The sequence below is a fragment of the Eumetopias jubatus genome, unplaced genomic scaffold (genome assembly GCF_037043125.1).
Source record: "Eumetopias jubatus isolate StellerSeaLion01/CBP00866 unplaced genomic scaffold, mEumJub1_p1.0 scaffold_8, whole genome shotgun sequence".
NCBI lineage: Eukaryota > Metazoa > Chordata > Mammalia > Carnivora > Otariidae > Eumetopias > Eumetopias jubatus.
The window spans coordinates 38846820-38873163 of NW_028274814.1; the positions used below are offsets into that span (position 1 = coordinate 38846820).

Consider the following 26344-nt stretch of genomic DNA (forward strand, 5'->3'; position numbering starts at 1 on the left):
AGGAAAATACAGTCTTTATTGTTCTTCTGAAACAACAAACCAGAAATATAATTTTGCCTTTAAAAATCTTCTGTCTCAGGCTGAAGATACCACCACTGACAATACCCACCCCTCCCCTCCTTTTCCTTTAGCAAATTCCTAGATCTGGTATCAGCTGGAAAGCCAAAAGAAGGAAGACTATGCCCCATCCCCGGGGAGGCATGTTCCGCAGTCCACCAAGCAGCCTGCCCTGAGGCCCTCGCTGTTCAAAGGCATTCCCTGCCCCCCAGCCCCCCCTTACCTACCACAGTCCTCTACGAGGTGGAAGGATCGAGGGGTGCAAGGCAAGATGGGCCTGCCCTGTCCTGCCCTGTCCCTCCTCAGAGCCTTGGCCTCCGTGTTCTGGAAACCTCTTCCCAAGGCCACCAGCAAGACCCCGTCTTAGAGCCAGAAACCAGACTGATACCTGCTGACTCTCCGTAAGCCATGGGAAAACGGGTGTCCAGCAGAGGGAGACCTAGTACTCATCTGAGATCAGACTCACGGGGAGGGGGCCGACCTACAAAAGGGGACTCGTGACCCCCAAACCCCCGCACAGCTGTCTCCTCACCTGCCGCCCCTTCGATGTAGGCTGCAGGTAACAAACAGGACCCCTGGCCCACGCTCTGGTTTGGAGCCCAGTCCAGGTGCAATTAAACACTCCGGGAAGCCAGACCGAGCACACAAAACCCTGGGAAGGAAGCCCAGCCCTGAAGCCTCTGGGCAGACCGTGCAGCCCTCTCCCCGCCCCAGGGGCCTGCTTGGGGTCTGCTCAGGCAGTGAGCTTCTGCGAGGGCCGTCTGTGTTCCCAAGATGCCGCCAATCGTGACCCAGTCCCCACCCCGAGGTCCCAGGCCTGGAGCTGCGGAAGATGGACGGGTGAGGGGTACAGAGCAATGGTTCTTGGGCTGCAGGCTATAGGAGTGGAATTGGTGGGGGTCCCCACGGGGCCTGGCAGTGATGATGTCCTTAGACGGCGCTGAAGAAATGCCCAGTGGTATGTGCCTGGGCTCTCAGGAGGCTGCCATCCACACATGCTGCAGCTTCAAGGCCTCTGGGCCGGTGTCCCTGGAAAACCCAGCAGGAGAGGTGTGAGAGGGTTACCATGGTGACAGGCAGTCTCATCCAGCAGCACCACTCTGGCCCACTTCAGAGGATCTCAAAGGAATCCTTGTGTTGTCGGTGTGGGCTTCTCCCCCCTGTTGACTTGAGAAGGTTGCAGTAAGCAAGCAAAAGGGTCTGTGGCCTGAGGACCAGAGACCCACGGCGGGGCGGGGGGGGGGGGGGGGGGGACAGGTCTCCACTCCCTGAGTTCTCATGACCTCTGTCTCCATGTGATTCTCTGTGCGTGAGAGACAGACAGACGGACAGACAGAGATTTCCAGGCGATGTAATTGTGCTGGTGATGCTGAGTGTGTGTGAGAGGAATGGGTGAAGCCGGGAGCAGTGTGGCTGGTGTGTGGCCTGTAGCAGACAGAGGGACATGGTGGCTTCAGCAGGGGGAGTGTGTCCTGTGTTTCTAAGTGCTGGGTCCAGATGCCACGGTTGCTGTGATTGTAGTGCTAGCGGCTCAAAGCTGGACCCAACTTGGACCCCGAAGGGCAGCTGAGAGTATCTTCTTGGCTTGGAAGGGGGTCACGGAAACTGGCCCCTGGCCCCCATATCCCTCCTCCCCACACCTACGTGCAGATGAGGTGCTATGAGCAGGAGGTAGGGAGAGTCACCCAGGGCAGGAAGGACAGTAGGGGAACACTGAGTCCAGAAGCCTGCACTTGCACACATATCCTTCCTTCCCCATGGCCAGAAGCTTTGGGAGACCCCCCAGCTGTCCCAGAGACTTGGTGGCCCCGAAAGGGGCATGAGCAGGAGCCTCTAGCACAAGGGCGGCTTCCACAGAGACTTGGAAGTTCATGGAGACAGCCGCACTGGGGCTTATTTGCTGGAGGGCTGGGGGCGCGAGTGCAAGAGGGGACTGCACTGGAGGGAAGGGCCAGCCCTTACTGAAGCCTTCCCCTGCGTGCTCTCCCAGCCCTTCCTACCTAGGCCAAGTGGGGCTGGGCTCTCAGGCCACAGAAGAGATCTGCTTCTGGTCTTCGTGCTCACCCTCCGGGTCCCCCATGAGGGGCTGCCGCTTCTTGAGCTCCCGGTGGTACTTGGCCATGAGGGAGGCATAGATGCAGCCGTAGGCAGCTGCCACCACCATCATGATGCAGACAATGCCACAGACAACCCCCGCGATGATCACTGTGCCGATGGCCCGCCTCACGCTCACCGGCCGATACCTCTGCTTCTGGGGGCAGGCTGTGCTGGGCTCTGGCTCGGGCTCGGCCCCTGGCTTGGGCTTAGCGGGTTCAGGGCTGGCCTTTGTGCAGGGTGGCCCAGGAATATCCAGCCCAGCTGAGCTATTCTCGTCCTCCAACTGGGAGCAGTAGTTGAACATCTCCATGGGGACCACACGCATGTCCTTCCCCCTCAGCTCCTTGGGTAGGGTGCAGGCCAGCTGGTCCAGGCGCCCGCCTGCATCCAGGGGAGAAAGAAAGCAGGGGCTGACCAGGCATCCAGAACCTGGACTCCTTCTCCCCATCCCCAAGTCCCCAAAATGGAAGGCCCAGGAATGCAGTCGGTCCTGGATTCACATCAATAGGAGAGGAAGGGAGGTGAACAACTAGGATTTATGAAGCCAAGGACCATGATAGGTGAGGTGCATGTATCATGTCATTTCACCTGCACAGAAGCCATATAAAATGGATATTGCCATTACTCCCATTTTAGAGAAGCACACAACCATTTCAGTCAAGCCTGCTCTGTCCAGAGTCAAACTGACTCGCCGCAGTTCGGCACTGCTAACGTGCTGGTGCTCAGGGGAGACTCAGCAATGCAAACAGAGTCTTGCACGGGCCACAGCTCTGCTCCTCTCCTTGGCCCTGAATCTGCCTGCTCCCTGCCCGTCTGTAAACCCAAGACACTTCCCCACTGTATCTTATCCCTCCAGAGTTCCTCCCTCTCACAGAAAGGACAAGTCAAAAGCCACTGCCACCACTCTTCCATATGGAAACTTTTGGTTGTCCAAGATTACCTCTTTGGAGTGGGGAGAAAAAAGGTCGGGTGAGAACTTTTGCCTTTTCTTCTTTAAGAGCAATCCAGCAGCCCACCAGCACCCTGACCACGGCATTGCTGAGTGCAGTGGCATCTTGGGAGGGAATCCTGAGACCCGTGAGGGCCAACAAGAGGGGGCCAGGGCTAACGAGGGGGTGTGGGCGGCAACAGGTGCACAGGCTCATCGTGACGATGGTGAGGCTGGACCATGGTGAGGCCATAGAGAGGATATAGATGCAGAACACGGGTGGGGTGAGAGAGAAGGTAGCTCGGGAGAATCCCCTAGGAGGTCAGAGTCAGACTTTGTCCCTCTATCAGCTTCCAGTGAGATCCGGATGCGGGCAAGAGATCCCTTCCCAAATGGCTCCTGCCGAACGGGCTCCTGCCATCCCCTCACTGCCAGTCCCCTCTCCCAGAGCAGCTGCTGCACGTCTCCTCATACAAGAGATACGCTTTGCCCGGGATGCTGATTAAAACATCCCAGGAATGTTTTTTTAAGAAGTGCAAGGTTGAAAACAACTGTACTATTGAAAAGTTCCAAAAATAGATATTCCCAGTCCATGCCCTTTTGTGCTGAGAATTTAGTTCCTGATAACTCTGTGAAAGGACAAGGATGTTGCCCAGGGATAACACATGGGGCTGAGACCCTTGGCCTCTAGTTCCCCCGTGCCGCTGACTGCCTGGGGGCCCTGCGGCAAGTCTTACATCCAGCGCACTGTGTCCAAGGGCCACCTTTGTACAGGCAGGAGCCGGTGTTGAGATGGTGGCAACCTCATCTTCCTGCTCAAAGACCTGAGGTTGAATCCTGGCCATGTCATCTCATGCAAATTCTTTAATTTATTTAATTGCATAGGGAGTTGTGGTTTTCTTGGCCATAAAATAAGAATGGCTGACTTGATTAACTGCTGTAAGGATTAAAATAGATAATGTACATGAAAAGATATTTATAAACTGGAAACTATATAAGTATTAATTGTTATTTCCTGACTCACAAGAATGGGAGAAATTATCATAGCGACTAACATGTTATGGCACTTTACAGTTTGTAAAAAAAATTTTAATTTTTTTAAAGATTTTATTTATTTATTTGAGAAAGAGAGAGCAAGAATGAGCACAAGCACGGGGAGTGGCCGGCAGAGGGAGAAGCAGGCTTCCTGCCGAGTGGGGAGCCGGAAGCAGGGCTCAATGCCAGGACCCCGGGATCATGACATGAACCAAAAGCAGACACTTAACCGACTGAGCCACCCAGGCTCCCCTGTAAAATTGTTTAATTAACACAGGAGAATATCATGCAAATAATTGAGATTGTGGCTGGATATGAAACAAAAAGAGCAAGACTGATGAAAAGGATTGGCATTATTTTCACATTGATTCACTCGTTCAGCAAGTACTCATGGAGCATCTACTTTGTGCTGGGCACCAAATTCTGTCTTATTAAGTCTGTTTAATATTATGACTACTAGTAGCAAATGAACAAATGAATGAATAGGTTTTATGAAGGACTTGCTTTATGCTAAGTACTTTTTAAGACACTTTACATGCTGGCGCTCAGTCGGTAAGTCTCTTGCCTTCAGCTCAGGTCATGATCCCGGGGTCCTGGGATCAAGTCACGAATCGGGCTCCTTGCTCAGCAGGGAGCCTGCTTCTCCCTCTACCTGCTGCTCCCCCTGCTTGTGTTCTCTCTCTCTCTGACAAAAAAAAATAAAATCTTTTTTAAAAAGACACTTTACATGCATTACTATTTAGTCCTCACAATGATTCTATCAGATAGCTGTTATTTGACCCATTTTACAGATGAGGACACTGTCACAGAGAGGTTTCTCAGGATCACACAGCTAGTAAGTGACAGAGCCACAAATCAAACCCGGATCTGGCACTTTTAACTCCTACACTCACTTCTTTGCCCTCCTTTTCATTACATTTAATCCTCTTATAGATCATTCTAGAACTTTCCCCAAAAGAGGGAGGGAAAGAGTAAAACTAAAGCCATTTGGCTTCTTATTAAAAGCTTTGAATATAAAACTTCTTGGGAGAGTTGAGATCATCATCAAAATGAAAATTTGGTTTTATCTGTGGATTTAAATTATATTCCACCCTCCTGAAACTGTGGATATTTAAGAAATTGCTGTATTATTCAGAAGAGCAAGGGTGGTTTTTCTTCCTCCTACCATGCCAGGGAAGCCCAGAGGCATACCTGGTGGGATGTAGAGAAAAATTATTAAGTTGCCTCACAATACCTACAGAAGTGAGATCAAGTTACAGTGAGTCAGTCTGAAAGAAAAAGAAGAGGAAGGAGGCTTGGAGCTGGGAGGGGCACACAGAGAAGAACGTGGAGCAGTGGGCAGGTGGGGGGGGGGGAAGCAGCACCAGCCTCTCTGCCCTGCCGATGGTTTGGAGCCCAGGCTGAGACTCTTCTAGCCCAGAGCTAGTGGAGAGGTAGGGCCACCCCCTTCTCCCTGGACCTCGGCCCTGAGTCAGTGCCCAGCCTCCAGGAAATGTGTTGGGCCAGGGATGATTGTCCCAATTCCTTACACCCAGGCAGGACTAGCTGTTCTCACCTCGGTAGGAAAACCACTCCATCCAGTGCTTGAAATCACGCAGGTTACAGTCACACTCCCAGGGGTTGTCCCCAACCTGCAGCAGCTGCAGGCTTGCGAGGGGTTCGAACGTCAGCCGGTCCAGGTTCTGCAGACGGTTGGAGCGAAGTGACAGGGAGCGCAGCGCTGGGAGTCCATCAAAAAGGCCAGGGGGCAGCTGGGCCAGCCCGTTGATGGACAGGTCCAGGTGGCGGAGCAGGGGCGAGTGCTGCAGCAGGTCCCTGTCCAGGGTCCTGATGCTGTTATTGCGCAGCTGCAGCTCCGTAAGATTCGTCAGGTCCCCGAAAATGGACCGGGGCAGCTGGTCCAGGAAGTTGTTGGATAGGTCCAGCCGCTGCAGGCTGGACAGATTGGCGAATGCCCAGCTTGGCAGGGCACTCAGCTTATTGTTCAAGAGTAAAAGGGTTCGGGTGGCAGCGGGCAAGTCAGGGGGCACCATGGTGAGGCCTAGGCCACTACAATCCACCTCCAGGCTGCGGCTGTCACACTTACAGGAGAAGGGGCAGGCGGGGAGGGCCTCCACAGCATACAGCGTGATCCAGCAGGTGATCCCTGGAGGTGAGGGGGACAGACAGGCGGAAAAAAAGCCACAGGCGGGAAGGTTACCACCTCCTGCTTCGATTCCCACATTTCTAATTTGTAATATAATGGCCTCTTGACTTTATCTGCTTTGGCCTAAGCCACAATCAATGCACAAACCTTTACTGACCACATAAAAAGATAATTAACCAACCCGAAGCACGTCTATATTACTGGACATCACATGGTGTCCGCAGGGCTCTTGCCTCACAGCACATATGGCAAAGAGACCCCTTTAGTGGAGTATGATCCTGGAGAATGGAAGGCCTGAGTGCAGAGGATGAGCAGTGCTGATCCACAAAGAGGCCCCAGCTCAGGGGGCTCCCCTGGTTGATCTCCTTGGGAGCTTGGGCCCCACTGCTACCATAGATGTTGACAAAGGATGTAAGGATGTCAAAGAAACCTGCTCCCTTGTTCCTCTCCCAGTGTCGCAGAGAAAGATTCTCTTTCCAAAAGGAAATAGCCACATTGCCGCTTCCTTCCCCTCCGCACCCCCACCCCCAACTTGGAGCTGCCCTAGGCTAAGACACACCATGGAAGAGGGAGAGCACAAAGGGGTGCTCCCACCCCTACCCCCTACAACCTCCCCTGTGCTGTCAGATCCAAGAAGGGGGCCAGTAACTTAGCATGAAGACCAGGAGCCCATCTAGGGTCCCACTCCAGAGACCACAGTAGACATGATAAGGATAAGATGCACAAATCTAACTCCATGCTGAAGAACACTTGGGCACAAGCCACTGCAAAGCATAGGTTCTAGGAGAAGTTTCATATTTATTCTCACTCTAAAACGAACCATGAGCTTAGGTTGGGCTCCTATTTCTAAGGGCTGTGGGGTAGCATTTCTGCAGGATGGACCCATTAACAGCATTCCTTTTGTGGTCCCATGTTTTGCCCAGGACCCCTCTGAGTAAGCCGCCTCAGAGTCTAGCCTGGGGAATGGCTGGGGGGGCTGTTCTCAGAGAATAATTACAACAGAGCAGCTCATTCCACTGTTTAGCAGCCCTTTCTCAGAGGGACTGCCAAACTCCCCTCAAGTGTCTTCCTGAGTCTCATAGATGTTTGCTCACTGTGGAAGAGAAAATGGGTAAGCTCAAAATAGTTCAACTTCACCAAGTCAGCACCCAGTCTGGCAAATTACTGGCTCCATCTTGGATGTGGGATTCCTGCAGATCTGACAGCACAGGGGAGGTTGTAAGGGCAGGGTGGGAGTGCCCTTTTGTGCTCTGTCTCTTCCACATGTGGCATGTCTTAGCCTAGTATAGCTCCAAGTTGGGGGTAGGGGTGCAGAGGGGAAGGAGGCAGCAGTGTGGCCATTTTCTTTTGGAAAGAGAGGCACAGAGGAAAGACCCTAGCCAGGGACGTGATGGAGAATCAGACCCAGTTCACGGCCCAGGTGACCGCACTCAGAAAGGCAGCCACCCCGACTTGAGCACCTGAATGGGATGGTCTTGAGTCTGTGTCTGGCAGATGTCTGGTTGTCTGGTGTCCCCAAGAACAGAACTTGAAGGAACAGTGTGGGACTGTTCTCCCCCTACACTTGTGGGGTCAGTGACAGCTGAGAGGTGGACTGCAAGGCTGACACCTGAGCCTCCTCATTCTCAAGAGGAATGAGCACAGTCATGGCCATGGAAGCCAACCAGTGACCCTTCCTGGCCACATGGGGTCACCTGCTGCCACCTCTCACCCTCTTATCCCTCTGAACCCTTCTGCTGCCAGGTCAGCCTGCCCTACCGTACCCCGCACCATGCCATTTGAAAATCAACATTCTTCAGACCTCACTTTCCCCAGAAAAGAAGTCAATCCATCCAGCTTCCCTCACAAAAGGATCATAACCAGAAGCCATTATTCTCCCCACCCTTGAAAATTCGGGGTGACATAAAAGCTCTGGTGGCAAGAAAACATAATCCTATATTGTGAGGTGTTGAGTGATTCTAGAATGAGTTTGAAACGGGATCTGAGTGGCTCAGGGATCAGCCACTCTCACATGGTGAATAATTCAGGCTGCTCATGTCCTGCAGCTGTATCACCGGGCCAAGTGTACGAGGGGAGAAGTCAGGCAGAATAATGTCCCTTAGGACCATTTCTTACCTATTACCATGTAGCCTTGGGCAAGCCAGTCCTCACTGACCTGGGCCCTTTCCCTCTACTGAAGAGAATTCTCATGGCTTCTTTCAGCCTGACAACTTACAAGGCTTTCTTATGGGAAATGGAGACCTCTATTTCCCCCATATGCAAGAGGAAGGCTGGGACCCAACCCCTATGGTCCTTCCAACCCTGCAATCCAAGAGCTCTCTAGTTCCCTCCATTTCAGAGCTAGGAAGACTGAGACAGAAGTCTCCAGTTTCACCCAGCCAATGAAAGACAAGAGGGAGACTTGCCGTTAGAGCAGCAGGACTCCCACAAGCCAGACCGCTGGGGGTGGGGGTGGGGGTGGACTTCCTGGGCACAGGAACAGACCCACCTGGAGACACAGAACCACCCGTCATGGCCTCCAGCTCCTGATTTAACCACTAAAGCTCTCAACGGCAACTCTTTCTTTGGCTGCCACAGATGCCAGTACCCCAGGCAAGACTGTAGAGGGTAACCCCTGGCTTCCCGGGCCTTGGGCATCCCAGAAAGATCAGAGCTTCCTGCAGCCTGGAGTGCATCTCTGCGTGCCAGGCTAGCCCCTGCCACCAGCCCCTGCCCCACTGTACTCACAGGAGATCTGCCTCCACTGCAGGGCAAGCCTGGTCCTCTGCTCGGGGCCACTGCCCCGGGCCAGCATGGTGAATGCCACAGCTCTTACGGCCCTGCACCTCTGGGGAGAGAGGAGCCCCTCGGTGTGTGCTGCCTGTCAGTCCTGAGAGAGAGGGGAGAGAGAGAGAGAGAGAGAGAGCTGAGCAGCACTCGAGGCCCCGTTCCAGCCCAGGGGTTAGCGAGAGGGCCCGGTGTCTCTTTACACTCCTTGTCATTCCCTCTCCTGTTCTTCTCAGCTATGATTCCCTGGGTGGGGGAAGGAGAAGAACGAGGGGCAGAGAGGCCAGGAGACCTTCCCTCTCCCGGGGTGACTAGGGTGGCAAGGAGGGCAGGCTCCGGCCTGTGGCCCAGGGCTGAGCTCTGCCTTCGGGACGCAGAAGTCACCAGCGGTGGCCTCCCTAGTGTTCCTCCCCCGCCTCTCCTGTTGCCTCTCTGGCATGTTGGTCTCCAAAATGCTTTGGGGGCCACATGGCCTCCTTTGTGAGCTTTCTCCCATATCACAGGTGGGGACACTGAGGGACATATCTACTAGGTAAGCAGAGTGAGGCCATAGTAACACCGTTCCCGGGCCCAGCGCTGCTCTCACCATGGCCCCCGAGGGGGCAGAGTCTGCTGTTGTGTCAGGCGTGAGGCCCAGGCCCTGCTCCTGCCACCGGCTGGCCTCCCGCTTCCCCTCCACCTTCGCCTGAGAGGTGAGGTGCGGCGCTCTGTCTTCCGCCCGCTGGTCTATAATAAGACTCATCAGCTCAGGGAGTTCATGCTGCAGCAGCTGTTCATGCAGGAGACAGGGACAGGGAGGCAAGGATGAGATTTCGGAGCCGAAGGAGGGCTGGGAGCAGGCCCGGGGAGGCAAGAAAGCAGTTGTCTCTTGCAGATGACAAAAGAGGGGTAGTCACCCTGTCTAGGTTCTCAGGACCTGCCCTGCCCCAATCCTGAGAATAGGAAGAGGGACACGGGCCCTCCTGTGGTCCCCATTTCCTTCCAGGTATGGCTAAGGCCCTCAGACAGAGACCAGAGCCTCCACTCTCCCAGCACCCTCAGAGGGATGGGAAAGGGGACTGTGGTGCCACTGCAGCAGGCAGAGACAAGGTGGGGAGGGGGGTGGGCACGGAGAGGGAAGACTCTGCCTGCAGCCCAGCCCCTTCGGCCCCCAAAGGGCACCGTCCCATCAGCCCACCGCTCCTGGCTGGCTCCTTTGTTGCCTGCTCATCCCTCTGTGATCCCCGGTCACAGCCTGTCCTCTCACTCACCCCACCCAGCCATCTCCCCGCACCCCGCCCCCCAATCCGGAGGAGCCAGGGGCAGAGTTAAGCAGGCAGCTGAGGAGGTGGAGGGACTGCTGGGAAGCTAACTCGTTCAGCTCTGAAATCTCTGCCTCCGGTGAAGCGGGTTTCCCTCAGGCATTTCGGGTCCTGCTGCAGCTCCTGAGTGCCTCGCCAGCCCCCGCTCTGGAGCTGCCTCCAGTCGCAAAACCCACTTAAAACCCAGCAACCCCCGCAGGCCCTTCAGCCGTGCTCTCAGCAAGGGCAGCCTTGGCTTTCCCCCTCCTCCCCTGGGGTGGGGGGTGGGTAGGCTCCAGGTTGTGCGGGCCTCCCAGGTGTTGTGACACCGGGGCCCTGCCGTGGGGTGTGGGGAGCAGCCCAGGTCCCCACACTGCCTCTTGGATGGATCCCCAGGCCCTGGGCTGAGGCGTGAAGGAGATGGGAGGAGCTCTGGCGTCTTCTTCAGCGGCTCTCTCTCCAGCCCAGGCGGGCAGGCCTCTGGCTCGCTGCCGGCCCCGCCACTCCCTAGCTGGGCAACCTTAAACAAACTGTGTAAACTCTCTGAGCCTCAGTTATCTTATCACTCAAAGTGGGGACAGTAAGACTTCATGGGGGGAATCTCGGGGCAGATCAATTTAATTAAGGGAGGAGAGTTAACATTTACTATATTTAAGACACACTACCTTAGAAGATCATTCAGGCGAACGCACCCAGCCTGGACTTGAGCCCGTGGTAGCTGTGAGGAAGCCCCAGTTCCCTTCCTCCTTGCGGCAGTTCTAGGTGACACCTCCTTCCTGGTCCCACCAGCCTCACACCTGGGTCTACTTCTCTATTCCTGAGCAGATGGCCCATGGCAGGATGCTCATGGCGGGGCACGCTCACACGCACAGCTTTCCTGGACCTCCGTCCCAGGCAGCGGTGCCCACCCTCTCGGTGTCCCTCAGGGCCTGACCCTCGGAACAATCTCGGACTCCAGCAGGAAGCCTCACATCCAGAGCTCACAGCACCTACACAATATTAGGCAGATTGGAGGCCATCCAAGGCATGGAGGTGATGACCAACTTGCCCAAGGTCACATACTAGATCAGAGGTAGGTCACCGGCTTCAGAGTCTGACTGCTCATCCACTCCCCGGTGACTGTCACCCAGCAATGGCCCTTATGGGGAGATACTTATGTGTGCACAGAGCAGGGTGCACATAGGCTCCCAGACACATGCTTGGAGCTCCCAACAGAGCACATGGTGCAAACACACCCACAGAGGGCACACACACACACACACACGCACACACATGTGCACACACGCATGCCCGGCTGGCAGCCCTCCAGCACTCCCCCTCAGATGCCAACACTCAGCCAGCAAAAGCCCCCAGCAGACAGATGTACAGGGACACTTCCAACGTTGGAATAAGGTCTAACGAAAACCCCACAGGGCAGCCCCTACCCCAGAACATTTTCTCTACCCAGACTCAGAGGGGTGATCAAGACCCAAGCCAGGCTTCTGCTCCTGCCCTTTCGAGCTTTTTGCAAGGAGACAAGGTGGCAGAGAATCCCTCTCACCCAAGCCCAGGCCCTGCTTCCACCTGAGCCTGCTCCCCTCTGTTTCAAGCAGGCTCTCTTTTTCCACCCCACCCACAGATCCCAGACCTCAGTGTCACCCCAATAGTGAGCCCAGCAGTTGACCAGCAAGCACCAGTCAATGGAGACAGTGGCCTTAAGCAGGTCCCTGATGCCCCATCCCCAGCCTTGGATGATGTCAGCTGTACAAATGCAGTCAAGCAAGTTGCCACAATGCAGACCCCCAAGTGTCATCTTCCGAGGTGACAGGACACTGTTGACCCCAGCATCTCTGGAGAAATGTGATGAAAACAAAGTCCCCCAGGTCCATGGTAGGGGAGGGGCAGTGGTACCTGTGCTCCCTACGGAACCGACTCCTTGGGCACCATGGAAGTGACCTTTAGGGAGATACGGGGCTAGAACCCAGCACTTCCTGGCTGCTTGGCCCTTTGTCCACAAGCACACCTCCGACCCAAAGACCCCTTCCCACACCCCCAGAAGTATCCAGCCTCATTAGGAAAGGGGGTGACCTACATTCGGAATGCAGCTGCTGCAGCAGGCGCTGACCGGCTGCTGGAATAGATGTACACTGTCTGAGAAGGAAGTCCCCACCCAGGATGGAGAATGGGGGACAGAAAAGAGCACGGTTTGCCGGAGCCCCCAAACCCACCAGAAAGATCTCCAGGTCCCACAGCCTCGTGGATGCTGGACTTGCTCCCAGTCCTCACGTGGCTCATTGTCTCAGTCCCCAGGGACAGAGACACCAGAGAGAAGGGCCAGGCCCCAGCAGGGCACTGGGCCTCCTTTGCTGGGATGAAGGGTGTGGCCGCAGAGCTACAAGCAATCAAATGCAGAACCCCTGAGAATCCTTTGCTACTCAGTGTGGTCCATGGGCTTTACCTAGGAATTTCTTAGATGCAGACTCTCAGGCTCCACCCCAGGCCCACCCAACTAGAATATGAATTTTAACAAGATCCCGTACTCAAGCTTGAGAAGCACAAGACAAATGGCTTCTCTCCCAGCAGGCCCTGGCACCTCCCGGGAGGCCGTGCGGGTCTGTCTCCCAGGCCCCATCTTGGCAATGGCCGTGACCTGGGCACAGGGGGGAGGATACCGACCTTAACCTCCTTCAAAAAGCCTCTGTACGGGGAGGAGGGACGACCATAGCCACAAACACCTGTATATAGTGTTCTTAGTCCTCAGAACAACTCTCTGAGGTTTTACAGACGGGGAAAACTGAGGCAAAGGAAATAAAGTAACTTGCCTCAGGTTAGGCCACAGAAGAATGAATACAGCTTTGGGCATGAGCAGTCTGGTGGCAAAGCTACCAACTCAGCTGCCTTTGTAGGCTTCTGGGTCCGTCTGATCTGCTCACACTCGGAGGTTCCAGGTATAGGAAGGAAAGGCGAAAACGGGAGAGGCAACATTTCATTTGTACAGTGCTTCACAGTTTATGCGTCGTGTCCTCATCCCTGATCTCACTGGACCCGAGGCAGGCATTCTGCTGCCCCTCCGGCTGGTGAAGAAACCCGCTGAGCTGAACCGGACGGAGACAGCAGCCCAGTGCCCCCTCCCAGGCCCCTCCTTCCAGTAACATCACCAATGCAGTGCAGAAAAGCGCCAGGTGGCCAAGATCTTAGGAAAGGACCTGGACGGGGCTTTCTAGAACCCCTTCCAGTGGAGGGCTGGGCGCCGAGGTGAGGAGGGAAGCCAGGGGTGGAGGGCAGTGATAGAACGGGAGGCAGCAGTAAGAGCAGAAAGCTCCACGTGCTCCTGCCGAGCTGAGTGGGCGCAGCAGCATCCCCTGGGGCCTGGGGGTGGGAGCTGCTTCCCCGGTGGAGCACCTCTCCTCAGCCCATGGGCGAGGAGCAGCCTGCTGGAGCCCCCAAACCCACAGAGTGCTCAGGTTGGATGGTGTGGTGCAGGGGCCTCTCTGTGCTCCCGCCCCTTCAATTTCTTCTACAGACAGAGGTTAATCTTCCAAGCAGAGCTGGCTCAGACCTCGGCTAGAAACCTCCAACACACCCACCACCAGCCCGGTGTCCACACCTTCCTCTGATGCTTCTGTCATGTCCGTCTCCCCAAGTCCAGTGTCCAAACCACACAAGCGCTTAAAGCCCATTGAACCTCAGCCTGGGGGTCCCTGACTCCTAGGACATCATGATGGCCCTGCCATTTGCCTCCACCGGAATCTCCCTTTGGTCAAGCGTCCCTAGTTGAGGACAAGGCTTCTGCGTGCCCTCAGCATCCAAGACTCACAGAACTGAGAAGCAGAAAGGGCCTTCGCAGTCACCTGCACACCCACTTCACTCTGCAGACGGGTGAAGGTCGTAGGCAGGTGAGAGGCACCAAGAGGGTGTAGGGGAACCTGGACTGCAGGGTGGCCTGAGCTGAGCCCTGTTTGTTGGGGACCATGCAGGGCTGGCCTCTCCACCCGCTGCCTCCAATCTGGCCATCTGGGCCCTTCTAGGAAACATGCTCAGTCTCTTCCTGCCTGTCACCCCCATAACACACACTGCCCAGGCAGCGCGGAAGCAGGTTTTTTAAAAATCTCTCTGTACTTGGAACTGGCCGACCTTCCCGGTTCATTTTAAAATGCATACCCCATTCTCACCCCAAGCTTCCTGCATCCTGGTTTCCTTGTTGAATATTCCTAGTCCCAAACAGATCTTCTGGGAATCAGAACAGAAAAGCCCCCTGAGTCATTCCTCACTGGAGCCCCTCTCCATTGTGAACAAACTAAGCTTGCTCACTGAGGCCATGCCTATGGGTGCAGGCCATGGCCTTGGGCAGGGGGCAGAAGACGCCTGATCTGGGGTAGAAGGAAGGAGACCCCGAGAAAAGAGAGACTGCCTGAGCCCCAACTCCTTCATCCCCAGACACCCCAACAGTACATAAAGGCCCTCCCCTGCCTCCATCCCATGCTACCCATCCTGCCCAAAGCAGCTCCACCCGGCCCCTCCCTGGCTTTGGTGCCTAGGAAATGAGAACAAGGTTTGCTCATCCAGGCCCCAGACAGAGCTTCCAGCCAAACCCCAAAGAAACCAGATCGGTTGCTTAAGAAACGTCCCTCCCTCTCCTGCCACCCCCAGGCTGGCTTTCCTGGGCTCCCTCTTTTGGCAGTGCTGGAGACTGTGGCAGTGGGGAGGTGGGGTGGGAAGAGCAGGAAGCTGCTTCGGGTTTCCCTCCTGCTGGACTTCCCCGCCCCCTCCACGTGCTCAGCCTCCCTCCCCCACCCCCACCCCCCGCCAATGTAGTTATCTAAGCTGCCGGGCGTCAATCTGAGTCATGCCAAAGCAATGCCCGATGCACCCTGAAAGCCAGGTGCCACTCGCACCATCTCCCCCACCCACTCGGACAGCTTAGCTCAGGGAAAAGACAAAAGTAGCCCCTGGAACCGAGCTGAGTGGTTGGGACCCCCAGTCAGACCTCCCTCTCTGCATTGTCAAAATGGGCCTGGGGCTGCTGAGAGCCACTTTCCTACTCCAGCTCAGGATGTCCATGCCCTAGTGGGTCAGGATGCCAGGCAGGCATGGCCAAGCTGCACACCACCCACTCCCCTGTGGATGAGTCCACAACTCCTACCAAGGAGGCACAAGGCTTCTCAACCCATTTATAGGTAGAGGACCCGATGTGTAGCTGGGGAACACCCGGAGTGTGTTCTCACAAGCCTGTTTCCACCCCCTGTACCTGGGCCCCTGGAGGGCTGGGAGCAGGGCCTCGGGCTTTGCCAAGGAAGAGCTGCAAGGCTTTTCTCCCTTGTCCACTCCCAGCCACGCCCCCACCAGAGAGGCTTCCCCCACAGCTGCGTGGGGCCATGTCCAGCCCGGGAAGGACTCCTTTGCACCCTTGTCCAAGGACAGCTGCCTGGAGGCCAGCAACCCCACGCTGAGGGCATCCTGCAAAGAGGCTGGGCCCCGATGTCTATCCGCATACCTCAGACAGCTCAGTCCTCCAGCCTGCCACCACCCCCCCACCCAGCCGCCCTCTGTACCAGCCCTGTCACCAGCATCCCCTTTCCCATAGCACCCAAGCTCGTCAGGCTGTGAATGCTGAGCCGGTCAGGCAGACGGCACAGGGCTCTTGGCTGGCACTCCCCGTGCTGCGGGGACTGGTTTCTATGCCACCCGGGCCTGTCATCTGGCATTAGCACTGCTCTCCTCTCCCCTCCCCTGCCCCCGCTGCCCCCTCCCCAGCAGAACCCCAGCTCACCTCCCCAACACCTTGAGGTCAGAGTAGCCCTGTGCCCTGTGTCTCTGGGCTGCCCCGATGTCCAGTCCGGAGCACTTCCCCAACCCCGGCAACTGCTCCCAGGCAGGAGGTAACAGCGGCTGTCTGTGCAAGCCCAGGAGACCCAGCAAAGATGGGCCCCATTCCTTGTGTCCCAGCCCCCCTGCACCCCCACCGGCCCGTCATGCCTTCCCTCCAGCATACAACACTCACCTTTCTTCACCCTGACCGCAGGCTCCTTAAATCAAGTAGCTCTAAACCGTCCAGTGAGACCCTCCCGGGATTCCTGGAGAAATCCAGACAGCACTGCCAAGCAGAGCGCAGTGGGCACTGAGTCCCCAGTCCACCAGGAGCGGGGACCTGGCGCGCAGCACACAGCTCCAGGGAGAAGGAATGCCTGCTGCCGCCGCTGCCAAGGGGACGGGGCTGCTGGGTCAACAACAAACTGAGAAGGGAAGAGGGAGGGACGGAGGGAGACAGATAGCGGGGAAGAAAAGAGAGGAGCGCGCGTGTGCAAGCAAGGAGACGGAGCAATGGAGTGACAGCTGGGGTGCATCTGTGATGACAGCGACAGCAGCACACACAGGCGAAGGCGCACGCACACACTCACCAGAGGAGCTCACGGCCAGAGGGCAGCGCTCACCCTTGAAATGTGAGAAAAAAGGCACCTACGGATTAATCGCTTCCCACTGGAGAGGAGGAAAGCTGTTGAAAGCTGTTTTCCCGCGGACCTCCATCTTTCTTCCCCATGCTCCTCCAAGCTCTCCCTGCCCTGACCCGCCCCCCTCTGGGTCTCTCCCCTCTCCCCCACCCCCCGCCCCGTTCCCTTTGGTGAAGAGGGGCAGGACCCAGGCGGCAGGAGGCCCCTAGGAAGCAGCCTCGGTCTCCCGTTCAGAGCCATGCGGGGCAGTGTCTTCCATCCTGCTTGTGGAGAAGGAAAAACTGAACCCTCTTCCCAGTCAAAAGGTGATTTTTTCCAGAGAGGGTAACTGGAGGGGTGCACAGGGCAGCCCATCTGCCTGGCAGTCCTCCAGAGAGGGCCCTGAGCCACACATAGCTGGTGTCACATGGTCACACACAGGTCACTGAGCCTCAGTGACCCCAGCCCAGGGCTACTTAGGGGAGTACAATGCCCAGTACTGGAGCAGGCAGGCTGCCGCTCAGGGGCCTGCTGCAGCTGGCTGACAGGTTGTCGGTAGGGCCCGGGGGGGGGGGGCCTCCGGAGGAACCCCGGGTAAATGCAGCCCCGCCCCACCATGCTTGGGTTTTCTAGGCTCCTTGCTCTTATCTAGATGGGGTAGGCATGGAAGGGAAAAAAGCTGGTATTCAAGAATTCAGAAGCCTCGTTACTAACCAATCAGGACAAAGAAGTTGGGGAAATTGATATTCCAGGAGATGGCAAGCGTCTGATCCAAAGGCAAAGGAAGCCAGGGACTAAGCCAAAGGAAGAGCACAGACGGGAGCACAGACCCTGAAGTGACCCTTCTTTGAATCTCTTAAAAATCTGCCTCACCAGAATGTGGCACGGTGTGTAGCCAATATGTCAGGGATATCCCAGCGTCCCTCTTCCGTTTCACCTGTGTTCCTCGTTCCTCGAGGAGGGGCGGGGGGGGTTCACCATGGGTGGGGGCGGGAAGCGGGTCAAGAAACTCCCTTGACTCAGGATGCCTCTGGCAGATGGTCCTGCACCTCCTTTCTGTCTGCTCTGCTGTACAACACAGCAGCGAGGGCTCAGACTGCTGTCCCAGGAGGAGAGAGAGAGCATCTTCGACCTCCTGGGAATTCCCTGCCTCTCACCTACCCAGCTGTCACGTGCATCCTACCTTCAAGCTAACTGCACCCACTTGCCTCTGAACAGACTCTGCTTCTCCAGCTCCTTCCCTGAGTCTGGAACACTCTCCTTCCCCATGGGTAGCCTCCCCTGTCTTAAAAACCCAACCAGAAAGTCACCTCCTTTATGAAGTTTCCCTGGGCTAGCCCACAGACTTGACCTCCAATCTATAGCCTTTCTTTGGGTCATCCTTGTGATTCTTACAGCAGAAAATGTATAGTAGCTTTCTGTGATGTGGTTTATCTTCTTTCATATACTATGAGCTGTTCCGGAAGACGGACTGTGCCTCTCCCACGCCCCAGTGCCTTCTTGTCAGCTGAACAAGGGATACAAGGGAAGAGCCCAAGCCTAGGTATCAGAGGACCCAGAGTCTAGACTCTGTTGCTCATTAACTAGCTATTAGTTAGTTAATGAACCTGACAGCCCTGGGCCGTGGTTTCCTGCTCTGTAGAATGAGGAGTTAGAATGATTGAGATCTTCAGTCTCCCTTCTGTTACTGGCACTCCATGACCTTGAGCATTTGCTGGCAACCCGGCCTGTAGGTATAAAAAATGGGCCACTCCTAGCCTCACAGCTCTTGATCAGTTAAACAGTCTCTGGGCTGAGAAAGGGGAAGGACAAAGGAGATATGAGAGCGAGGGGGTAAAATGTGGAGGTGCTGACCCCTGGGAGCACGGCTCCTGACAGGGATCACTTCCCTCTGTGTGTGTGTGTGTGTGTGTGTGTGTGTGTGCGCGCGCACAGCCGTTTTGCTTTGCCGTCTGTGATGACAAAGCAGCACTGAGGTGACAGCCAGGACTCAGAGCAAAAGAGGTACATCTTGATAAGCCGTCTGCTGCCTGTGGCCTTATTGAGGCTCTTTGTTAGGTTGTCTGACGGCCAAGAAGATCGTAAAGAAAAGCTGCTTTGGAGGAAAGCACGCGATCATTGTGGAGAGGCAGAGATCTTTGTGCAGAGGCAGAGATCATTGTGCAGAGGCAGAGATCTTTGTGCAGAGGCAGAGATCATTGTGGAGAGGCAGAGATCATTGTGCAGAGTCAGAGATCTTTGTGCAGAGGCAGAGATCTTTGTGCAGAGGCAGAGATCATTGTGCAGAGGCAGAGATCATTGTGCAGAGGCAGAGATCTTTGTGCAGAGGCAGGGGAGCGAGAAGGGCAAGAGGAAGCCCAGGGGAGGAAGAAGGACAGGCCCGGCTACGGGCAGGAGGAAGGGGATGTCATTTTTCCACCTCTATCAAATTGTAGTAGGACCTGGGGGACAAAGGTCAGGCTCTGAAACAAGGACCAATCATGCCCAGATGAGAGGGGGAGGTCTTTTAATAACCCACAGGGGGAGCAGCCCAGAAAGGCCAGGTGCCTCAGATTCCCTCCACCCCTTTGCTTGGATTTCTCTGCACCAAGAGGTCTGAGCCTGTCTGCAAACACAGTACCATGAGGTATTGTCTCCTGCACACAGCAGGCTGATAGGAGGTACTGCGAGGGAGGCTGGCCAGCCTGGTGCTCCCCTGACATGGGGGACCAATGAGGTTCTGACAATGGCTGACCACCTGAGCAAGCAGAACAGGACCCAACGGTCACCCTGGCAGGTCTCCCAGGAGAGAAGAAGGCTGGGCTCCCTCAGTGTCTGGGGTGGAAAAACGCAGTTTGGGTTGTAAGGCAGGAGTTGAACAGGACTTGAAATGATGAAAGCCATTAGGTAGAACAGACAGTTAGTTGCTGAGCAGGCTCCCATGCCCCTCCCTCCCTCCCCCATTCTGTCCTCCCCACCCCCCTCCCACCACAACCACCGTCAGGATCTAGTGCTTCCTGCCCTGAGGAAGTTCTCTTTGTCTCACCTGAAGTCCCCATCCCTTAGCGGGTTCCCTCCTAGGCCTTCAAAGGAATCAGAGCACAGCTCCATCTCTAGGGTCCCAAGTCTGAATCTGTAAGAGGGCGAGGCTCCAGACGGGAGGAAGGAGTTCAGCACAGTGCTGAACCCTAAAGGTAAGGGATGAGACTGAGAGATCTTATAGAATTCATTTCCCCATCAAGTGGCTGGCTCTGTGGAATTCACAAATATTTACTTATTTCATTCAAAAAATATTTTTGGAGCTGCACAATATGTTAGATACGATGCTAGGTGCTGGGGATCAGAACTCACTCCCCCTTGCCTACTATTAGCCCCCATGCCACTAAGGTGAGACAGGCAATAAGTGAGGACAAAATAAATAAATCATGTTCCTGAGAAATTAAAAAGTGATGAAATGAGAATGAAAGGTGAAGAGGTGGGCTGCTCTATCTGGAGAGGTCAGGGAAAAATCCTCCGTAGGAGGTGATGTTTGGGCTGAGATCCGATGATGAGAAGGAGCCAGCCATGTAAAATTCTAAGGGAGGAGCATCCCAGGGCGGAAGGACAGCTGATGCAAAAGCCCTAGGTGGGAATGAGACTAGCATGTTTGAGGGAGAAGATGATTCAGGTTGAAATCAGAGAGAACGGCAGGGCCGGCTCCTTATGGGGTTTTGAGGCTATATTACAGAGGAGTTTAGATTTTGCTCCAAGAGCAGTGGAAAGGCATTGGAAGGTTTTAAGTGAGGGAGTGATGTGATTTGATCTTCAGAAAGATCACTGTCATGGCTCTTGGAGAACGGATCACAGAGGGGCTGCACATCACAGAAGATCCAGCACATTAATCCAAGTGAGAGATGCTGGTTTGGCCCAGGGTGGAGCAGACAGACTTACTGTGTTTTGGAATAAGGTCTGCAGAACTTGGACGGGATAAGGGAAAATGATTACAATTAAGTGGAATATGCCCCAAATGGGGAAGTCTCAATGAGGGTCACATTTTGGGGAGGAAAAGCCCAGGCTCGGTTTTGAACATGTGAAGTTTGAAATGCTCTTGGTGACTCAGATATGGAGATGTAGTAAGCAGTTGGAATGTCCTCAGTTCTGCGAAGGATCCCAGATACGAAGGACCCAGAGCTTGTCTTAGAGGAGCTTATGCACCAGCTGTGGGACCGAACCTAGGGGGAGACAGTCTGCTTTGTTCCCCTCCCATTTCTACACAAGAGTCTCAAAAACCTGTTTCCTTTCTTTTTTTTTTTTTCAAAAACCTGTTTCCTTAGGGGAAAACAAGCCCCCACTCTCTCAAGACTCTGTGATAGAATCATAGAATTTCTTCTAGCTCGGGAATGTCATGATTCTATGCACCTTGGCTCTGAGCAAGCAGGTAGAGAGGCAGAGTCTCCCTCTAGGAATAGGCTGAAAGCTCTTTGACCAAGGAAGCCAAGGACAGGGGTAAATAAGCTTTCCTAAATCCCAAAGATTTGATCATTCTAAGCATTAGTGTGATGGCTCTCTGACAATTTTTAGAAGGTTCCTCTTCTTTCACTCAGCCTTTTTCTACAGGTGAAAGAAATTGTCTCAAATGAATATCAAGGGTGGTCTTAAAAGGAAGAATAAGAGGGAGAGACTGAGGAGTCCCCTGCAGGGATGGAGGGAACCGTGAGCGGGTGGAGGATATGTGACAACCAGCACTGCGCCCTCCAGCACAAGCCTTGTGTGTGGATTATGTGCTGTCTGTGTGTCTTTTGTTTCTGTCATGACCAAGAAGTCCATGTACCTGTGCCCTTCCCACCCACTCCTTTCAGCCTGCAGACCTTGAAGCAACAAAGGAGTGCGCAGGGAACTCAAATGTTCCCACATTATAAGACCTGCTCAAGAAAGCTAGCCATACTTTCAGCCACAGAACTGTCATGAGACTCCCTGGGTGGGGGGGAGAAGGGGCCTCTCAGGGCCCCGGTTCTATCATCTGTAACTGCATGAGTTCTAGAATTGCATTATCCAACATGGTGACCACCAGCCACATGTAGCTGTTTAAATTTAAAATTAATTAAAATTAAATAAAATTCTAAAATTCAGGTCCTCAGTCATAACAGCCACATTTCAAGGGCTCAATAGCCACACGTGACTAGTGGCTACTGTATGAGACAGTGCAGAGCTAGAACAGCCCCATCGTTTCGGAAAGTTCAATCAGACAGCATTGCTTTACAATAGTGGTTCCCAAACTATGGTTCCTGGACCAGTAGCATCAACACCATTTGGGAGTACTTTAGAAATGCGAATTCTCAGGCCCCACCCCAGACATGCTAAATAAGAGACTCTGGGGATGGGGACAAACCTTCCAGATAATTCTTTTTTTTTTTTAAGATTTTATTTATTTATTGGAGAGAGAGAGAGCGCACAAGCAACGGGAAGGGGCAGAGGGAAAGGGAGAAGCAGGCTTCCCTCTGAGCAGGGAGCCTGATGCGGGGCTCAATCCCAGGACCCTGGGATCATGACCTGAGCCGAAGGCAGACACTTAACCAACTGAGCCACCCAGGCGCCCCATTCCAGATGATTCTAACACATGCCAAGTTTGAGAACCAAAGCTCTAGTGTAGAATAATATTCTCTCCCACTGTCCATTTGAGCCTCCACAATCTTTTACCCATTCAGCCTTCCTGGGGCAAGTATAATCATGACTCATTTTATAACCAAAGAAACAAATTCAAAGATCACAGCTCTGTCTAACCCAGGGCCAGAACTCTGGCCCCTTGACCCTTCCTTGGTCTCATTTTTTTTCATCAAACTTGTCTAGGATCATTCCTAGATCATTGAAAAAAAACAAAAGGCTACAATTCTATATCTCTGTGCCGGAACTCCAGTCCATTTAGAAGAGCCAGCTGCTGAGTTTTGGGAAGTGAGAATGATCGTGATGGAAAATCTCTCCACTGAGTGGCCACCGGGATGATTAGAATGTGTTGTGAATGTGGCAGAGCAGTGGGGAACCCAGCTCCACTCCCACTGTATGGACGAGGGAGCCGCGGCCCAGATGGGAGACTGCTCACTCTTATCCACCAGCTCCTTCCTGGCCGCTGCAACCCAAGTCAGGCCTGCAGAACAGAGAGGTTAAGAGCCTTAGAGACAGACTCCGGCTGCGTCCTGGTTCCATCTTTCGGGGCCGGGTGACTGAGGCAAGCCGGTAATCTCTGCAAGCCTCCATTTCCTCCTCTGTGAAGCCCCAATAAGAATAGAACTGCTCTGCTGTGTGGATGAAATAAGCCCATGGATGTGAAGGTGCCTGGTACTCAAAATTTTCGATGTTATTATACCAGACAGTAGGAAGTCGACCTAGTTTTTCTATTCTTTTTTTCAATATAACCTGCCTTTGCTTTGTGTTCTCTGAGCTCAGAGTTCTCTTAGCACGTGAGCTCCAGCTTGCGTCCTCCAAGCCTATTTGGGAACCAAAGAGGCATGGATAGCCCCTTGTAAGTGGCGTCACCAAAGGGTAGTTTTTGCCAATTGGTAGCATCTCTGGTTTTCTGGAACCTACCTGCAAACCTGGGTAAAGCTGATCACAACTTTCAGCAAGGAAAGAGACTTCTTACCAAGTGGGGGAGACCCCGAGCAGGGATTAGGTACAAGAGAGGCTGTTGTGTCAGGCTTGAGATCTAGAAAGCCCTGTGAGGGGCCCTGAATTCCAGTCTCAGCCCGCCACTTTTGGTCCCGAGACCTTAACAGATGGCTCAGTCTCTCTACCTCTGTCTTTCCATCCTTGGGAAAAAGGACAATGACGTGCCCAGTCCACCTGCCTTGAGTTTCCAAAGATCAGAGGATGAGTGCCATCTTATTGTTCTCTAGAACCTGGGCCTCATCTTTCTCTGGAGGTATTTTCTAGTATTATCTGCTGTGAAGAGACAGAAGCCACCAGTCTGTCTGCATTTCTCCCCCTCCCCCACTCCCCCAGGAGCCTCGGCTCGGCTCTCACAGGCTGCCATCTGACCCAGCTGACCGGTGCTACCTCTCCCCTCGGTTCCTGCTGATGCACCTCTTCTCTCTAACCTCAATCTACTTTCTTCTCTCGTTGTCTCTTCCTTTCCACCACCCCCTCCCCAAAAACACACCCATGGTCTTGGCCACCCTCTTCCCACTTCCTTGTAGCGGTGGGCGTCCAAATGAGGCTGGAGTTCCTGCAACGCACATTCTGGGCAGCGACCCGGCAGGTGGGTGTGATGGTGCCAGATCAGGGTCAGGGGACCGGTCTGACAGGTCCGCAGTGAGGAGGGCTGTCTCCTCCGGCTGCCCCACTGCCTCTCGGCCCCCTTCGGGGCCCTAGCTCAGCTCTCCCGGATCCCTTCCTTCTCTGCCTATCTCAGCTCCCCATACCTCTGCCTGTGGCCTCATCTCTGCTCCTGGCCTGCCTCACCAGGGGCTCTCCTCCGCTCAGCCCCGGGAACGGGCAGGACTTGGTATTCCCACCCGCCCTGCCCCACCGGGCAGAGTAGGAGAGTGGGCCCTGGGTCCCTCTAGCCAGGACCCAAGCCTGGACTGCTGTCCATCCACAGGGCTTCCCACCCAACCCGTTCCTTCCCCGCCTCTGCTCTCCGCTCCCCAGAGCCCTCTGCGCTCCCCGGGTCTCTTCGCTGTCCCCCTCAAGCTCCTCCACCAGAATCTGCCCCTCTGGTCCATGGCCCCATCTGCTTTTTGCTGCCTCCTCACTTTGAGCAGGTTTGGGAAACCACAGCATAAAGATGGAGGGGATGGGCTGGGAAGGGGCACCGGCCCCTTAACCTAGGGTCACCCTCCCCACCATATAGGATCACAAAGTACGGGAGCCTCTGAAGCCACCCCAGAAGGCTTCAGGTGCCATGCGGCTGACCGCCAACCCTCACACATGGGCTGCTGGGGCCGCGGCTCCCTCGGGTATGGCCAAACCCCTGTACGGGGGCTGCTGACAACCGGGGGGCCTGCTTCTCGGCACCCTGAGCCACAGACACACAGCTTCACACATGCATACACAGCACACGTCTGTACCGTACACACGCACATACACCAAGCACACATACACCCAGCACATAAGACACACACCGCACTCACACCACACGTACCATACACACCGCACTCACACCACACGTACCATACACCCAGCACGTATGACACACACCACACTCACACACACGTACCATACACCCAGCACATACGACACACACCACACTCACACCACATGTACCATACACCCAGCACGTACGACACACATCACACTCACACCACACGTACCATACACCCAGCACACACAGTGTACGCGCACGCACACACGTCAGTATGCCATAAACACACATCCACCATTCCCCACACCACACGAATGTAACACACACACAACACAGGCATGCTCACACACTGCATGTCCCCCGCGTCAACACACATGTATGCAGAGGCACACACCATGCACAGTTTCTCTTTCTTCCAGTGCAGCACTGTGGACGGACCCTGCCCGGAGAGCTGCCAGGACAGTGTAAGTTCTCCCCCAGGGGGAAGGGCGGGGGAGTGGGAATCATGGGCCCCTCAACCACATCCTCCTAACGGGCCAGCTCCCCTACTTCCCCTGCCGTGCTGGGCCACAGAAGGTGCCTTCGCACTAGACATGGAGGGCTCCCCACACGCCAGGCCAGGACCAGCAGTCAGAGCCTGGCCATGACCTCCTTCCTGGTTTCTCCCCAGGAGCTGGACTGCTTCGTCATCGACAACAACGGGTTCATCCTGATCTCGGAGAGGTCCCAGGAGGTAAGGTGTCGGGAAGCGGAAGGAGAGGGGAGTCAGGTCATCCCGCAGCCAGGCCAGTCAAGAAAAGGGCTAATGGTGGTTACTAATGGCAGCTTAGGGCACCAGGAAGTAATGGTGGCTTAGGACAGATTAGAGTGAACAGTCTGAAGAAGCAGAGTCTTCTTGAAACCAAGTCAGTGTAGGGAGATCACAAACTGCAGACATTTTCCACTCAGATGGTCAGAGAAAATGTTACTTCTTTATTTTGTCTCTACCTAATCCGACCTCATCCCACGGTTGGTAGGGAAACTGTCCACATGACGAGGAGAGGCTCAGCCAGGCTACACCGCAGGGCCCCGCGGGGTCTGTGCTCTAGACATGCCGCTGACCGGCCTGGCCATAGGAAGCCTCCTCCCAGAGCACAAACACCCTCAGACTCATCGTCCCACACCACCCCCCCATCACATTCCCGCCTCCTTAGTCCATTCGGGCCGCCCACTGGGTGGCTCATCCACAGAGCAGGGTGCCAGTGTGGTTGGGTGAGGGCCCTCTTCCGGGCCACAGACTCCTCGTTGCGTCCTCATGTGGTGCAAGAGGCAAGGGAGCTCTCGGGGGTCTCGATGATACGGACACTGATCCGGTCCCTAAGGGCCTCGCCCTCGTGATCTTATCACCTCGCAAAGACCCCGCCTTCTACCTTCACCTTGGGGTTAGGTTTCAACATGTGAATTTGGGGGGACACATTCAGACCATAGCAGCCTCCCCTTCTATCTTCATGGGGCCCAGAAGCGCCAAGCCCTTCCCACTTTGAGCTCCCTTCCTCTCTAGACCTCCCTTGAGGAAAATTCTATTCTAACCCATGGAGCCTGACCCTCAGTTTG

General features: G+C 54.9%; 2 protein-coding genes across 2 annotated transcripts in view; one reads left to right on the top strand and one right to left on the bottom strand.

Moving 5' to 3' along the window:
- The window catches only part of CACNA2D4 (calcium voltage-gated channel auxiliary subunit alpha2delta 4), a 133712-nt gene that overhangs the window by 91203 nt on the left and 16165 nt on the right, over window positions 1-26344 (top strand). Inside the window, exons 27-29 of the mRNA XM_028121034.2 lie at window positions 23865-23926; window positions 25171-25215; window positions 25422-25484. Of these exons, the coding sequence (XP_027976835.2) occupies window positions 23865-23926; window positions 25171-25215; window positions 25422-25484 (170 nt within the window). The remainder of the gene's footprint in view (window positions 1-23864; window positions 23927-25170; window positions 25216-25421; window positions 25485-26344) is intronic.
- LRTM2 (leucine rich repeat transmembrane protein 2) lies at window positions 2081-9057 on the bottom strand. Its single transcript, XM_028121127.1, has 3 exons — window positions 8991-9057; window positions 5673-6263; window positions 2081-2535 (listed from the first exon to the last, which is right to left on the bottom strand). The coding sequence occupies exons 1-3, from the start codon at window positions 9055-9057 to the stop codon at window positions 2081-2083; spliced, it is 1113 nt and encodes a 370-aa protein (XP_027976928.1).